Here is a 16,222-nt window from a genome sequence, read left to right as displayed (position 1 = left end):
GAAAATAATGTGTTTTTTTTACTTTAAACCGCATAAACACATTTCATTACACCAAATACACAAAATAATGTTTTATTTAGCAACATCATATGACCCCTTTAAATGTTTAAAATCTAGCTAACTTTTCATGTGTAATTCACATAGATTTTTTTTTTAACCTTGATTTCTAGGAGAGGAGAATTCCAGAGTACAAGCACATATTGGTGACAATGACTTCACTGCTCATATTCTTACTGATGAAGCGGAATACAACATTGAGGTATTATAACATCACAAATATGATTTAGTTTATGCCCCTTAACAAAGACAGTACATTGATTTTTAAACCATTCAGCCATTGTGGAGGTTTATCGAAAACCCTCGTGACGATCGGCTGCTCGTATATCGCTCAGAAGACATTAGGAATGTGAGCCGGCTGGCAGCTCCAAAAGTGTGCGGCTACATCAGTGCAGATGCCAGTGAGATGCTTCCAGAAAGTGTGCAAGCAGCCAGAGCACTAGATGAAGAGGAGGAGGATGGTGAGTCGTTGAGTTAATTTGTAGGTGTTTAACATGTTATCAAATCCTGAAATCTCAATCTATGGCTCTCTGCAACAACACATCTGGTTTAAAGTAGACTTGTCACCTGACACTTCTCTCCTGCTTATCAGAGTTGAATCTAGACAGTGTAATGTGACGCGCCACTTTATTTAGTTGCATTGTCACCCATGTTTAAACTTTCTCGTCTTTTCACCCTTTGTCTATTTTCACCATCTTTTTCTCTCCATCGCTTCTCTTCCATAGGGCACCTGAGAGAGAGAAGGCAGACGCTGGACCACAGTAAGAACACCTGCCCTCTGCTGCTTGTGGCCGACTATCGTTTTTTCAAACACATGGGCCGTAAGGAGGAGAGCACCACCCTCAACTACCTGGTAAAAAAAAGCCTTCAGTTTCGATATTGTCAACGGGCCTTATTCCTGACACACACAAACAAATTTCAAATTGAGTATTAAAATTCTGAAAAACTGTCACATATAGTTCTATAGGACAGTGCTTGTTAGACCAGTGGTTCTCAACCTTTTTGACTTCATGGACCACATTATCAAAGACACTCTCTGCTGTACTGACAGTGCTGCTCATTTTCAAACTTTATTTATGGAAACTAGGAGTGGAAATGTATTAAAATAGTTCAATTAAATAACAAAAATAATTCAAATAATAAAATTCTATCATTGCAGAATTTTCAATAATTGAATGTTTTTCAGGGTTTACACTTTTACATCAATTAATTTAGCCATTAGTGATTTAAAATATTTTTTTATTCCACAAATAGCAATTGTTACCTGATTAAATATTTTAGAGCTTGATATACATTGTTTAATTTTGTTAGATCTTTTTTGGAAAGAAATTAGTACTTTTATTCAGCAAAGATGCATTAAATTGATCAAAAGTGAATTTCTATTTCAAATAAATGCTGTCCTTTTGAACTTTATATTCATCAAAGCATCTTGAAAAAAAATGTATCACAGTTTCCACAAAAATATTAAGCGACTGTTTTCAATATTGATAATAATGATTGATAATAATGAATAATGATTTCTGAATGATCATGTGACTCTGAAAACTGAAGTAATGACTGCTAAAAAATCAGCTTTTCCATCACCGGAATAAATTATATAATAAAATGTATTAAAATAGAAAAGTTATTTTAATTTGTAATATTTCAGAATATTACTTTTACTTTTTGATCGAATAAATGCAGCGTTGGTAAGAGCATGAGAAACTTCTTTTAAAAACATTACCTACCCCAAACTTTTATATAGAATCATTTTAAGTCATATTGTGGCCCTCTTAAAAGTTTGCTGAGGCCCCCAAGTGGGCCCCATCCCCTGGTTGAGTACCATTGTATTAGACCTTACATTTCCATTTAAAAGCTGTCATCTGAGAGGAAGGTTATATAAAATTGTTGGCAGATGTCTTGCAAATTTGCCTTGGATGTGTTTAGATTGAGCTGATTGATCGTGTGGATGACATCTACCGTAATACATCTTGGGATGAGGAGTATAAAGGTTATGGAGTTCAGATTCAGCAGGTAAGCTTGGTTCTTTAAGGAGAACATGGGATCTAATGAGATGCTATTTTGGAGCCAGAAACATGAATTTGTCTCTTTCAGATCATAATTAACAAGACACCTACACAAGTAGAGCTGGGAGGTGCCCACTTCAACATGAAAGGGACTCCTGTGAAGAGCAAAAATGTCTGGGATGTCAAGAAGCTCCTGGAGGTGAGCGAGCTGGAGCTGTAGGAGCGAATGACTTAATGAGTTAAAGGGATCATATGATGTTGCTAAAAAGAACATTATTTTGTGTATTTGGTGTAATGAAATGTGTTTATGCGGTTTAAAGTTCAAAAAACACATTATTTTCCACATACTGTACATTATTGTTTTTCCTCTATGCCCCGCCTTTTTGAAACGCGACGATTTTTACAAAGCTCATCGGTCTGAAAAAGCGAGGTGTGCTGTGATTGGCCAGCTATCCAATGCGTTGTGATTGGCCGAATACCTCAAGCGTGAGACGGAAATGTTCCGGCGGATCCGACGAATGAGCGGCAACCACATGTTCCAGCGGGGCTGGATTCCGCTTTGTCCACGGTGAAAGTTGATGTATTCCCTCAGCGACCAGCACAGATCAGCTCTAGGCATGACGAAGCGGATATCGTCCTCTTTTGGAAGACCAAGCAAAGTAGTTTCGCTTTCACAACGAAGCACACAGCGTCTTCACGACATGGCTGCAGCGACAACAATACTACAGCGAGAATAAAAGTTACGCCTTCTTTCTTTGCGTGAACATTTGGGCGGCGTTATGCAAATCTTCCCACATAGTGAGGTAGATATGTGGGGGCGTGTTAGAACGAGCCGTTTTAGGTAGGTGTGGCTGACTCTGAACTTTTATAAAGAATATCTCTTTGGATTTGAGACTTTAGTCTTTGCAACTTTACAGATCTTCTTTATGCACCAAGAGCTTGTAACGCTCCAAAGAGAAAGGAAAAATTGAAATCGCATCATATGACCCCTTTAATGAGAGCGTGGTCTCTGTATTCCATTCTAATTTGAAACAGTGAGAGGTGCTTCTACTTGAAAGTGAAGAATATTATTGAGGACTTGTATATTGTGTTTCACTATCCATCTCTTCCTGTGAACTTTTTGGCAGAGAACCAACAGAGAAAGAATGGAAAAGTTATTAGAGTTGTAGTCACAAAACCCGGGGGAGAATTACCATCATTTAGCCTGTTTGTGTGGGATTTTTCATTAAAATAAGTCAGTAGTTAAAATTACTTGGAGACTTTCACATTTTCTTCTACATCTTAAATGATTCATAGTCATACTTCAAATGTGAATCCTGAAACCACTGAGTGATTTTAAAAGATGCACTACTGTTCAAAATTATGAGGTGGGTAAGGTTTTTATTGTTTTTGAAAGAAGTTTCACCAAGGCTGCATTTACTTTATTAAAATACAGTAAAATTGTACAGTAATATTGTTAAATGAATACAAATAAAAAAAAAATTTAATGTTAATATATTTTAAAATGTAATTTATTCCTGTGATGGTAAATCTGAATTTTCAGTGTCACATGATGCTTCAAAAATAATTTTAATGTGTTGATCTGGTGCTCAAAAAACATTTCTTATTATTATAAATGTTGACAACAGATGTGCTGATTAATTTTTTGTGGAAACCGTGGTGTCTTTCAGGATTGCTTGATGAACAGAAAGTTAAAAAGAACATTACTTATTCGAAATAGAAATCTTTTGTAACATTAAAAATGTCTTTGCGGTCACTTTTGATCAATTTAATGCATTGTTGCTGAATAAAAAAATTAGTTTATTTTTTTTTTAAAGTCACATTTGTAGTCCTTATGTTCCTGAGACCTTATTTTGCTTGTAGATAGAAAACCAATTCCATAAATGTGCTTTAGAAATTCCCAAGGGAATTTAGGGTTCCTGATTTGCCTTGAGATTAAGGTCAAGATTAAACAGCTGTGCTATAAATGTAGTAAAAAATGTCATTTTGTCTTCCCCTGCAGCAATTTAGCGTTGACATCGCAGATAATGCATCCAAGGTGTGCTTGGCTCATCTGTTCACATATCAGGATTTTGATGAAGGCACACTCGGCTTGGCGTACGTGGCTCCTTCCAAACCAGGCTTTCCTGGAGGTCTTTGCTCTGAGAGTGAGTGCAAATACCGTATTATGGATGAATAAATTTGGTCTTACGTTTTCACAACACTTAGACATTTTGTTTTATGTTGTTGTTGTTTGTCTGTTTTAAGAATGTCCTCCTTCAGGAAATGACAACCGTGCTATATACCTCAACACTGGACTAACCAGCACCCAAAATTACGGGAAAACCATTCTTACCAAGGCAAGTGAAGGCCAAATAAATGTACTTGATGTATTTATTTGGTAAACTGATTTTCTGACCATATACCAACAGGAAGTGGACTTGGTTACTACCCATGAGCTTGGCCACAACTTTGGTGCTGTTCATGACCCAGATGATGTGCCGTACTGCGCGCCCAGAGAGGACCAGGGGGGCAAATACATAATGTACCCCATTGCAGTGAGCGGGGACCACTCTAACAATAAAGTACGTCCTTTGGTGATTTGAATTCAGCTTGGTGTCCTTGTTCCGAATGTCACATGATCCTTTTGTAAGTGTTTTGTTTTTGTGCTCCCCTATAGTTGTTTTCAAACTGCAGTAAGATCTCCATAGCAAAGAGACTGAGGGCCAAGGCCTCCACCTGCTTCAGAGAGAGGAACAGCAATGTGTGTGGAAACTCACGGGTGGAGGAAGGTGAGGAGTGTGATCCTGGACTGCTCCACCTCAACAGCGACCGCTGCTGCATGTCAAACTGCAAACTGTGGCCCAATATGCAGTGCAGGTACAGCTCCTCCATGTGGCCTCATGAAAAAATGCACAGATATGCTGAATTAAAGGGACAGTTCACACGAAAATGAAAATTCTGTGGTCATTTACTCACCCTCATTTGTAAATCTTCCCCAAAAGGTAAATTATTAGTTTGCATCTCATAGGGTTTCTTTCTGTAACTTCTGTAATTTTTTTTCTTTACACCAGTGACAGGAACAGTGCATGTTGCAAAGACTGCATGTTTGAGAAGCAGGGCAAGGTGTGTCAGGAGCCAATGAATGCCACTTGCAAGGGAAGCTCTTACTGTGCAGGTGAGGCAAAAGCTGACAAACTTCAAGTTTAGATAATTGGATGTACTTGTAATTGAATCATTCAGATTGAGAGCAATTTTAGTTTTATTTATATATTATTATATTATAGTATTATTTTGAATTAACTTTTATATTTATATTTTTAGTTTTCATTTTCAGTTTAGTGTGCTTTAATAATTTGATGTGCTTTTGTCATTTTAATTAGATATTTTTTTATATTTCTATATAGCTTTAATTTATTTCAATTTTTTACATTTATTTATTTATACAGTTTTCAATTTTAGTACACTTTTCCATGACATTCTAATTTATTGAGATGCACCTGTAAACTTATTTCAGTAAGCTGCCAAGACAACATTTCTAAGTTATGTTCAAGTTTTTCATCTAATATTTATATTTTATTTTATTGCTGAAAAGCGATTTATAATAGATTTTGTTAAGAATAATTCTGAATAACAATACTACTTGAGAATAGGTTTGAAAGTATATTATAATACTGTTAATGGGTAAATTTCATGTAACCTGTCAGTAATATGTCTAGGTCATATTTCAACCCAGAATCAAAAGATAGATTTTACACTGTGAGTTAGAAAAATGTATATTTATTTATTTTTGCTATGAAAAAATTGCATATATGTATGGTACCATATTTTTTAATAGGTTTTTATGGTCAAATATTTTGCATTATGAAATCACTTAATATCATCATAAAAAAAATCCCATTCTCATTAATGAAATGCAAAGAAATTGTTGTATTATATTTAAATTAATAAATATTTTTATATCTTTGTAGTAGTTGGTATTCTTGCTTTTATTTATTGAGATTTTATGACGATATAATGAGAATCACTACTGAGGCAAATAGAAATTCCAAGATTTTGAAAGTAAATTATCCAGGTGCATTATGGTAATGAGAATTTGGGAAGAAAATGTACTTAAATGTCATGTAAAGTGTTGCAATGCAAAAAAATCTGCTAAAATCAGGCTTTATTTTCTTTAAGCAAAATTCCTTAGTGATGAGATTTAACTGCATTTGTCCAGCCCTTTGTCCTCACTGAAAGTATATTCTTCTGTGCTTCTTACAGGACACAGCAATGTGTGCCCTCCTCCAGAGAACCTTCCCAACGAGACCATCTGTGTGGACAATGGCCGGTGTCTAAATGGAGAGTGCATCCCGTTCTGTGAAGCTGTGGGGAACCTGCGGTCGTGTGCTTGCAATGGTAAACTGACCTGCTGATTACGCTAATACTGTTGCTACGTGACCGTTACAGTTTTTTTTACAGTCTCGAGCAAACATGACCTTTTTTACTTTTCCTGTATGTCATTTTTCAGAGACAAACAACTCTTGTAAGGTGTGCTGTAGGGATAAGAATGCTGTATGTGCTCCTTATGTGAATGACAAGGGCAACCACTTCTTTCTGCGGAAAGGAAAACCCTGCACTGTGGGCTTTTGTGATGGAGTGGTGAGTGCCAACATATAGTTACAGTTATGTAAAGACACTGTTTTTATTCACAGGTAATTTGCAGTAGTTCAATTATTGGAAACAACCTTTTTTTTTTTTTCCCAATTGACAATTGGAAATGGTTTGCGTTCAATTATTAAAACATTTCCTCTCATTTCCAGGGCAAATGCATGAAGCAAGTCCAGGATGTTATTGAGAGGTTGTGGGATTTCATTGAGAAGTTGGACATCAATACTTTTGGTAAGTTATCTGTGAACACAGTGATTTTATCGCACTTGAAATCCAATGGAGGAATGAGACCTGTGTCTGTGTTCTCAGGGAAATTTCTGGCTGATAACATTGTTGGCTCAGTGGTGGTCTTCTCACTACTTTTCTGGATCCCTCTCAGCATTCTGGTCCATTGTGTGGTGAGTCATTTCCACTAACATCTTACAGCTAGTTGTAGCTCTGAGAAAATGTAGGCTCTGCTACTATAATAGTCTGACCTTGAGATGTATTATAGTCTAAAGGACTATTTATGCTGAGAGTGAAACAAACAAGTGAAATGAATTGCAGACAAAAGATCTAATTACACCGAAAGTGAAATGAAAAATAAAAATTAATCAGAGGAAAAGTCTGCTTCCACCAAGACTAAAACAAAAAAATGTAATAAGTCACAGAAGAAATGTCTAGTCACAGCAAGAACAAAAATAAAAAGTTAAATGAATCACAGACAAAACGTATATTCACACCAAGAGCAAAACAAAAAGGTTAAATGAATCACAAACGAAACGTCTATTTATACCAAAAGCAAAACAAGAAATTGAATTAATTCAAGAATAAATATCTTTTTCGCACCATAAAAAAGGTGACATGAATCACAGGCAAAATATCTATTTACACCAAGAGAAAAAATCAATCACAATAAGATCGAAACGAAATGTCACTCTTAGAAGACGGTCAATTAGGTTCTTGACAACCCATCTATCTGATTATACAAATTTCACTTGCTTCAGTGCAAAATTTGAGAAAAACTTGATTGATTTCAAAGCAAAAGAGCACAGACAATAAATATTTCATATATTAAATGCAAAATATTTGAAGTTGCAATAATGACAGGCCCCATCCAAAAAAAAAGTTTTTGTGAACATTCCTGTATCTCTTTGTCTAGGATAAGAAACTTGACCAGCAGTATGAATTGAACACAAAATCACTCTTCTTCCCCAGTGTAAGTACCAATCAGAAAACAGAAAATATTATTTTCTTTAACATATTATGAAGTGTAAAAAATGACTGTGTTTATGTGCTGTTCTAGAATGCAGAGCTGCTGAGCAGTCTAGAATCAGCCTCAGTGCGGATCTTCAAACCACTCTCATCCTCAGGCTCCTCTGCAGTGCCACGCTTCCAGGCGTCTGGACCTCTGCAGACCAGCACACCCCCTGTCTCCATCTCTCAGGTGGCTCCAGCTCCAACCCCAACCCCGTGTCCTCTCCCTACAATAGAGCCCCAACGCATGGCCACCATCCAAGAAGATCCCAGCTATGATTCCCACCTGGATGAACAAGCCTTGGGAGAAGACTTCCCTACCTCCGGCTCAGCGTCACGCTCCTTTGACGATCTGACGGAGAACCGAGAGAATGTCATGTCCTTCAGGGTAAAGAGACATGCACAGAGTAATAGCAAGGAGACTCAATGTTAAGTGCAATTGTATAAATTGGAAAAAAAGGTAATTAATGGGGAAAAGAAATGTGAGTATGAATGAACAATATTATAAGGGAATATGATTGGGAATGCTCAAAGTTGAGCAGAACAAGCATTACATAAGCATTTAACTGCAATGTGTACTAACAGCACCAGTATTGAAAATAACCAGAATGCAGTATGTTTTAAAGGGATAGTTTACTCAAAAATGAAAATGTTATGATTTATTCATCCTCATGTTATTCCAAAGCTGAATAACTTTGTTTTCTGTGGAGCTCAGAAGGAGAAAATCTCAATGTCTCGCTGTTCTTTTTACCGAGAAATTCACAATAAATAAGGATGCAAAAGCACCATTGAAGAATCTCAGAAGTGATTCATAAGACTTGTGCACAATATACCAAGTCTTTTGAAACCTTATGATAGGATTTTGTGTGAGGAACAGACTACAATTTCTTTCAGCTGTTAAAGAAGGTATGAAATCTATTTTCTAAAGGCATGTTATTGATATCATTTTCATTTTTTTAGCACCTTATAATTTGCTTTTGAAACACACATCTCTCCTATGACGTATGCTGGACATATGCATTCAGATCTGCCTCTATCCTTTCAACAACTGATGGATAGAACCAAGTCCCCACCCTACTTTTTTTGTTTCTATTTCCCTTTACATCCCCACTTCAACTGCTGGAACCGGATCATTAAACTGAGTTGAACTTCAGTCCCATTCATGAACATTAGCTGGTTTTGTGCACCAGACTCAGAATGGTGATTCATTCATTGCTGCTTCCTTCATGAATACAACATGTGAATGAAGATTATCAATGAAAAATTATCTAAATTTTGGTCTGTTCCTCCACAAAGCTATCGCATAGCCTTAAAACACTATAGCACATGTTGGGGCAATCACTTCATTTCTGGGTTAACTATCTCTTTAAGGGACTTTTATAAAGAAACAGAAGGCACAAATCATTCAGTAACTAGGCATTAGATAGGAACTCAATGTTATCAAGTCCTGTTAGGATTATGCAATATGCACACTTAATTACACACACACACCGGATCTCGTCAGCATTATCTACACATGACCAGCTCCATTGTTAAAGCTTAACTGCCCAATACTAAGATGTTTACAGGTCTGTTTTTGTCTAAGAGGTTGAGCAGATGCTAACAGATCATGAGAACCATTGTTATGAATATACCGGTTATATTTGAGTTGATATTTTGTGACACTCACCAGCAAATTGTTTTGTATTCTCTGTAGAACACAATCTTGTGTTCTTGCTTTTTATTGTTTGCAAAAGACAATCTGACATTTTAGGGGAATTTGATGTTTTCAGATATTGTCTCTTCTTTCTTTTGTTCTGGAAACAGTTGTACCAGCAGATGTTATAGATGTTTGGTAAATGAGAACGTGTTTGGCTCATTGGCTTTATATGAAACACCAAAGTTATTAGTTAAATCAAAAGACAGACAAGTTAGACTTTTCTGCAACACAATGTTCATGATTGTATGCAAGAATATGTATAATGCAGCTGCTCCCATAAGAATGTACTGATGAACACTGCTTTGAGGTCAGCATCCAAAGTGCCTTGTATTTTTTCTTTTTTGTATTGTGAAATCTTATTTTACTCCATGTGTTTTGTAATATAATCTACAGGAAAACTCAAAAAGGGAGTATGACAATATGTCATTTATAGGTGGCTGAACAGTCACCTTTTTCTGAATCTTATTCAACAATGTAATTGGGAATGTATTGGTGCTGATCTTGTAGAATACCAAGCATACTAGTGTCATTTCTAAGTACTAGATCTTATTACATCGTCCAACCCTGAAAGCGTGCTTTGTTGTTATTCTCTGGTGTCAAATCCTGTGAAACCTTTTTCGATGTTAAGAAATGTGCCCATAATTCTCCGACTGCATGGTTCCTCACAATGTTGTGATGGGACAAGAGAGAAAGTATTGAATATTAAGACAGTGTTTTGTATCAGAGTGTTAGATATTTCTGTAACTTGGTCTATTTTGCAAGCCTTCATTTTTAAATAAAGTGTCACCCTTAAGTTGTACTGAAATGTAAGCTCAACTTGACTCAAATACCTCTTTTATTAAATCAGTAGATTGGATCTGAAATTACAGCTCATTTTCCTAAACATAAAAATGTGCAATAAAAAACAAAAACAAGATTTTAAATGATCACTACACATTGTATGTAGCAGAATTGAAAACAGAACTGCAGTAGACTGCACACATGTATCAACATTTACCTTTAACTGTTTTACATTTGATTTTAACGTCAGTTCAATGGTTCGTCCAGTCTAGTATCTGGTGTCTTCAGTCTGGTTGAAGTAGTTCAAATTAGATGGACCCTGATAACAAAAGTTCTTTAAGGAAATGAAGAGCCCATCTCATCACATGACAGGGTTCATGGCTTCATACAGCCTCTGTACAGCGAGCTCCACCATTTCTCTGAGAGAATCATCTTCAGAATTGGCCTCCTCATACTCCACGGTCTAAACACAAATATTAAAACACAAGAATTAGAAGACTTGCCTTCCCATAAAACGTAAGTGTGTGTACGAATCACAGAGTGTTATGCTTACTCGGGTTTCCAGGTTGATGAAGGCAATTTTCCCGTCTACACTTACAGCGAGACAGTTCTTGTCTTTAAAGTCGACACATTCTTCTCCAAACATGTCTCTGCAGATTGGGGCAGAAGAAGAATTTAGTTCATCATAAATATAATTGACAGTTAGCGGAGTGCTGTGAGGATGAACTTACTGGAACATTTTCAGTAATCTGTTCTGGAAAACATTCACATCCACCTTCTTTTCTTGGGGCTGAAGAACTACAATGAAAAAATGAGGAAAACAAAAATGTTGGTGTAAATAAGACCAGTTATTAACAATTTTTAAATCATGACAAAATAACAATAAAAGCAAGATAAAGAAACATAAGGAAGGAAAAAAGAGAAAGGGGGAATGAAAGGAAGAAGAAGTAATAAAGAGAAGGGAATGAAAGAAGCAAGCAAAAAATGAAGAAATAAAGATGAAAAGTGGGAAATAAAGGAAGATAAAAGGAAGGAAGAATAAAAGGCAAAAATGAAGTGAGAAAGTAAACAAGCAGACAAAAAAGTAAAAAGATAAAGGAAAGAATGAAGAAAAAAGAACATTTTGAAAAGTGAAAGAAAGTGAAAAAGAAGGAAGAGAAGGAAGCAAGGAAGTAAGAGAAAAAGCAAGGAAAGAAGAATGTAAAAGAAAGGAATCAAAAAGTGAGAAAGAAAGAGAAAGAAAGAAAGAAAGAAAGAGAAAAAAAAAATGATAAAAGATAAAAAGGAATGAAGAAAGATGGAAAGAAACAAGAACAGAAGGAAGAATGCAAGATTAAGACTACTTAAAAGACAAAGAAAGAAAGAAAGATAGATGGATGGAATGAAGGAAGCAAAGAAAATAAAGAAAGCCATCAAAGCTAGAAACAGGAAGAAAGCAACAAAAAAAGAAAATGAAAAGAGAACGGAAGAATGGAAATAAATGAGAGCATAAGAGCATAACTATTTTAAGAGAACTCTTTGAGCTGTTAAGCTGATAAAAAGCGTTCACCTTTCTGAGCTTTAGGGTTTGACTGCACCTCCAGCACCACTGTGGTGACGGCATCAGCGTACATGTCATTCAGAGGATTGGCAAACCACTGGAGGAAGAACACAACAGACACACACACAATCAACCTGAGCCACTTCAGTTGCCGCAGTAACACTGGTGTTTGAATGACTGCTGTGCCGCCTCACCTCCAACAAGACCACGTTTTGATCATGAACCACTGTGATGCTGTTAAAGACTCTCAGCGTGCTCTTCTCTGAGATCTCAATCTCCTCCACATCACCTATAACACACACACGCACGATGAGCACCACATATGAACACAAAACACACACACATACACACAGGTAAACACACCTGTCAGGTGCCGTAGCTGACTCAAAAGCAAGGGAAAAGGGCCGGTGAAGGGAATGGCTTGAGTCTGTTTCACTGTGCTCATGGCCAGATCAGTGTAATCTGCATCATTAAGAAAAAAAGAACAGGTGTGAGAAGCACACACTCAAACACATATGAAACACCTGAAGCGATCACAAACACCAGCTCACTGGAGAGGTCAGAGGGAGCGAGGATGTGATAACTGAAGTTCTTTTTCACCAGGATGCCAGAGACCCGCTGACCCTGCACACACTTCTTATCCGCAAGAGAGCCCATCACCTTAAAAGAAGACCAAAAATATGTAATGATAAAAAGGACAATGATGTAATGATAAAATGATATGAAAAGAAAGAGTTCAAGATGTTTCAAGAAAGATTCATTAAATCTAAAGAAAGATTTTAGTCGTAGTCAGGATGAAACCAATCATTTTACTTGGCAGAAGAACTGTTTGTGATTATTATTTTGACAAACTACTGCAGTAGCTATATCTAACTGTGGGTATGAAAACTGAAGAGACGTGGAGGAATGACAGCTGCGCTCTCACCTTAGCCAGTTTCTCTCCTCTGAAGTTCAGCGTGACGGCCTCAGTGTTACGAGGGTTGTGCACCTCAATGTGAACCTCATCATTGTCCTCATACTCCCTAATCAGGGCAGCTTTCAGTCGAGCCATCTCATTCTGCTCTCCATGGACCAGGATCTGAAAACCACAACAATAACATGACACCTGATCTAGAACCTGATGACCTGCTGCCATGACCGTCTTTTACCACATGAGGAGGTTTCAGAGCTCGGATGAACTCGCTGGTCTGCTGGTAGTCCGTATGAGCAGAGAAGGAGATATAGTCCACGGACATCTTCAGCGGAAGCTTCTGTCCTGACATGGTGGTGATCTCCTCTGGTTCAGACATGATATGCTGAAAAGAAAACAGGGTTAGGGCAGGTTTAATTCAGCATTCATAAGAAACCTGATGCTGATCTGTGGTGACATTGTTGCTGAAGATCAAGGAGCTTCACCTTGGCGAGCGTTCCTTCCACACAATAACCTGCTATGATGACACCGTTCCTCTTGTCGGTGCACCAGCTCTCAAAAAGCTCTCTGGAAAGACCGCTCTGCATCATACCTGGAGATGCCATCACCACACTAGGGCCAATGTCATCGAAATGGTCCATGCTCTGGAGGAGAACACACAAGTTTATACAAATTAGATACATTTTTGGATTATAAAACTTGTATTTCCTATTGAACAAGTGTTGTTATTATTAACTAAAACTACTAAAAATATTTGTAGGTAATTTAATTAAAGCAGAATTAAGATCAATCCTAAATATTAAAAAACTTCAACAAAAATTATAACATTTTCTTGGCAACTAAAAGAAATAAATATGTTGAAGTACTACAAAATTACTATGAAACCTGAAAAATAAACAAACTAACTGAAATAAAGTAAAATATCTCAAATATATTACAGAAGAAAAAAACTAAATTACTAACACTAAAATGAACACAGAAAATATAAAAATGACAGCTAATTCAAAAGAAAATATAAATATTAGATAAATACTTAAATGAAAATGAGTTTTTTTTTGGCAACTAACTGAAATAAGTCAAAGTACTAAGATTGCTACAAAAAATTAATCAAAAGAAATCAAAATATATAGAAATATTTTTTAAAAAACAAAAGCAACTAACAAAATGACTAAACCAAACTAAAATCTAAGTTCTGCCTGGTCTATTCACAGATTTAGAAGACCTTAAGATTGCTGATATGCTTGAAGACAAACGGGTTGTTAATGTTGATGGCCTTGCGGATCTTGTCGTTCATGGCGTTCACATAGGTCTGGTACACAGCCATGCACTTCTTTGCCAGGGATGAGGCATAGTAGATAGGAATGTCATGGAGTTCAGGGTGATTCTGCCAGTATTCATCTGAAATAGAGGACATGTAGAACTTCAGTAAGGCATTGTTGATGATGAGGCTGAGAGTCTGGACTGCTGGACTTCACCTAAAATGAGCAGCAGCTCCTGGGCTCGACCCAAAGCAAACACGGGGATGAGACAGCGGCCCTCACGGTTCACTATGTCATGGACCGTGTTACAGAAACGAGCCTCTCTCTCCTCTCTCTTCTCATGGATGTGCGTGCCATATGTAGACTCCTACATGAATAGAAAACAAGACGGGTATAAAACATGTTGTAATGTATTTATTTTGTAAATAAAATGTAAATAACAAGTAAAAACTGTTTGTGGTGGGGCCAGAGAAAAACATAATTTGTTGAACACTGGACAAACAAATCATGTTGCCAGCATAAAGTCTAGTACACACTGTGATCAGAATGTCTGGTTTGACGCTGGGAATCTCAGCTGCCATGAGATGTCTGTCTTCTTGACGGGAGAAATCTCCTGTGTACAGTAGCTGAAGAGATTGACCATGATCATTAGCACAAACTGAGTGCGAGTGTTGCTGAAAAGATCTGAATGCATAAACTTCACCTACCTTCACTCCTGCAATCTCAATCATGAACATGGCTGCTCCCAAAACATGACCTGCATGGTAGCACCAAAACTTGATGCCGGCCACCTCTTTCACTTCATGGAAGTTGATGGTCTCAATCTTGTCCATGCTTTCTTCTAGATCAGTCTCAGTGTACAGCATATCATCCGCTGAGATGTTGCTTCAGAAACAAGGAAACCAGACAATATATTAGAGCTGGCTCTGTATAAAAAAATCAAAAATTAAAGTGCCGTTTTATTGAAACAAGAGCTTTGGTGTACCTGACTTTCACGTAGTCTGAAAGCAACCAGCGGTAAATGGCTTTGGTGGCATGGGTCATGAAAGTCCTTCCTTTGAAACTTGTCTTCTGTAAAAACCATGGCAAGGCTCCGCAATGGTCCAAGTGAAAACTGCCAGAGAAAAGGGGTTGTCAGCAGATAGTTAAATGTCAATGACTTGATATCTTTCATTTAGAGAATGGGACTCACTGGCTGATGAGGAGCAGGTCAATCTCAGCTGGGTCTATCAAATCAATGTAAGGCAATGCATCCATGCCCTCCAATCCAGGGTGGATGCCACAGTCCAGCTGGAAAGACATAACATGTCAAAAATACAGCTGGCAATCCATCAAAAGTAGGATAGAGCACACAATTTTGCTTACCATGATTTTACGGCCCTTGAACTCCAGGATGATACAGGACCTGCCCACCTCTTGACCAGCTCCTCTGTACAAGTAAAACATCACAGTAAAGAAGAGCTAATAGTTACAGTACTCAGAGAAAGGATTAACACGGGTGCAAAACATCTTGCATGTCATTTGGGTCCAGTTAAATACTGTGTTTATTATTTGAAAACTGTCAAGTCAAACAGAAAGTCACCAAATCATTTGGCGCGGAACAGAACTACTACTGAACACAGTATGAACGAACTGAACTCACAGTGGTCTTATGAGGAGTTGATCACTCTCTTCTGCAGGCACAGTCACATCCGCTTTACGTTTTGTAGCCATGCTTATGGTGTATTTTATGCTTAATTGAGAATGACTTATTCAGTATCCATCGATATTTCTAATAATAATAGATAACGTTGATGCGCACTGAGAACCACACTATGCACATGACAAAAGTACTTCCGGTGTAGTCATGAGTCAAAATAAAAGTTCGAAGTGAAAATAAAGAAGTTAGAATATATTAAGTTAGAATGTTAGAATATTGTGTGGAAGATGTGTGCTTCGTTAAAAGCGTATTGTTTTTCTAAAATAATTTCAGCTTTTCAGGTTTCCTGCGTTAGGTTACATCCCTAAACTCTGATTGGACAACAAGATCGGGAGTTCTCTCTCATTGGCGGACTGGATATGATTGACGGGTGATATGAATCCGCCTACAAATCACATGTAAAGTGA

General features: G+C 37.2%; 2 protein-coding genes across 4 annotated transcripts in view; one reads left to right on the top strand and one right to left on the bottom strand.

Moving 5' to 3' along the window:
* The window catches only part of LOC107668236 (disintegrin and metalloproteinase domain-containing protein 17-like), a 12,603-nt gene extending 2,248 nt beyond the window's left edge, over positions 1-10,355 (top strand). For 2 of the 3 annotated variants that reach the window (XM_016460044.1, XM_016460043.1), the window contains 16 exons: positions 171-259; positions 335-518; positions 783-910; positions 1,984-2,070; positions 2,152-2,262; positions 4,066-4,210; positions 4,311-4,402; positions 4,475-4,627; positions 4,723-4,922; positions 5,117-5,220; positions 6,306-6,440; positions 6,553-6,683; positions 6,845-6,923; positions 7,002-7,090; positions 7,834-7,890; positions 7,978-10,355. In XM_016460044.1, the coding sequence (XP_016315530.1) occupies positions 171-259; positions 335-518; positions 783-910; positions 1,984-2,070; positions 2,152-2,262; positions 4,066-4,210; positions 4,311-4,402; positions 4,475-4,627; positions 4,723-4,922; positions 5,117-5,220; positions 6,306-6,440; positions 6,553-6,683; positions 6,845-6,923; positions 7,002-7,090; positions 7,834-7,890; positions 7,978-8,361 (2,168 nt within the window). In that variant the 3' untranslated portion in view covers positions 8,362-10,355. The remainder of the gene's footprint in view (positions 1-170; positions 260-334; positions 519-782; positions 911-1,983; positions 2,071-2,151; positions 2,263-4,065; positions 4,211-4,310; positions 4,403-4,474; positions 4,628-4,722; positions 4,923-5,116; positions 5,221-6,305; positions 6,441-6,552; positions 6,684-6,844; positions 6,924-7,001; positions 7,091-7,833; positions 7,891-7,977) is intronic. The other variant, XM_016460045.1, reaches the window with a different exon arrangement.
* Positions 10,356-10,444: 89 nt separating this feature from the next.
* Positions 10,445-16,023, bottom strand: cpsf3 (cleavage and polyadenylation specific factor 3). The gene is made up of 18 exons (XM_016460046.1): positions 15,759-16,023; positions 15,482-15,545; positions 15,309-15,406; positions 15,102-15,230; positions 14,824-15,001; positions 14,653-14,742; positions 14,333-14,483; positions 14,080-14,255; positions 13,343-13,501; positions 13,096-13,242; positions 12,873-13,025; positions 12,499-12,607; positions 12,311-12,409; positions 12,142-12,236; positions 11,957-12,044; positions 11,139-11,205; positions 10,961-11,057; positions 10,445-10,870 (listed from the first exon to the last, which is right to left on the bottom strand). Exons 1-18 carry the CDS (start codon positions 15,827-15,829, stop codon positions 10,769-10,771), a joined length of 2,073 nt encoding a protein of 690 aa, XP_016315532.1. The 5' UTR covers positions 15,830-16,023; the 3' UTR covers positions 10,445-10,768.
* Between the last annotated feature and the right edge of the window lie 199 nt (positions 16,024-16,222).

Source organism: Sinocyclocheilus anshuiensis, unplaced genomic scaffold (genome assembly GCF_001515605.1).
Source record: "Sinocyclocheilus anshuiensis isolate Anshui unplaced genomic scaffold, SAMN03320099.WGS_v1.1 scaffold1341, whole genome shotgun sequence".
In the NCBI taxonomy this organism is placed as follows: Eukaryota; Metazoa; Chordata; class Actinopteri; order Cypriniformes; family Cyprinidae; genus Sinocyclocheilus; species Sinocyclocheilus anshuiensis.
This window is presented reverse-complemented; position numbering and strand designations above follow the sequence as displayed.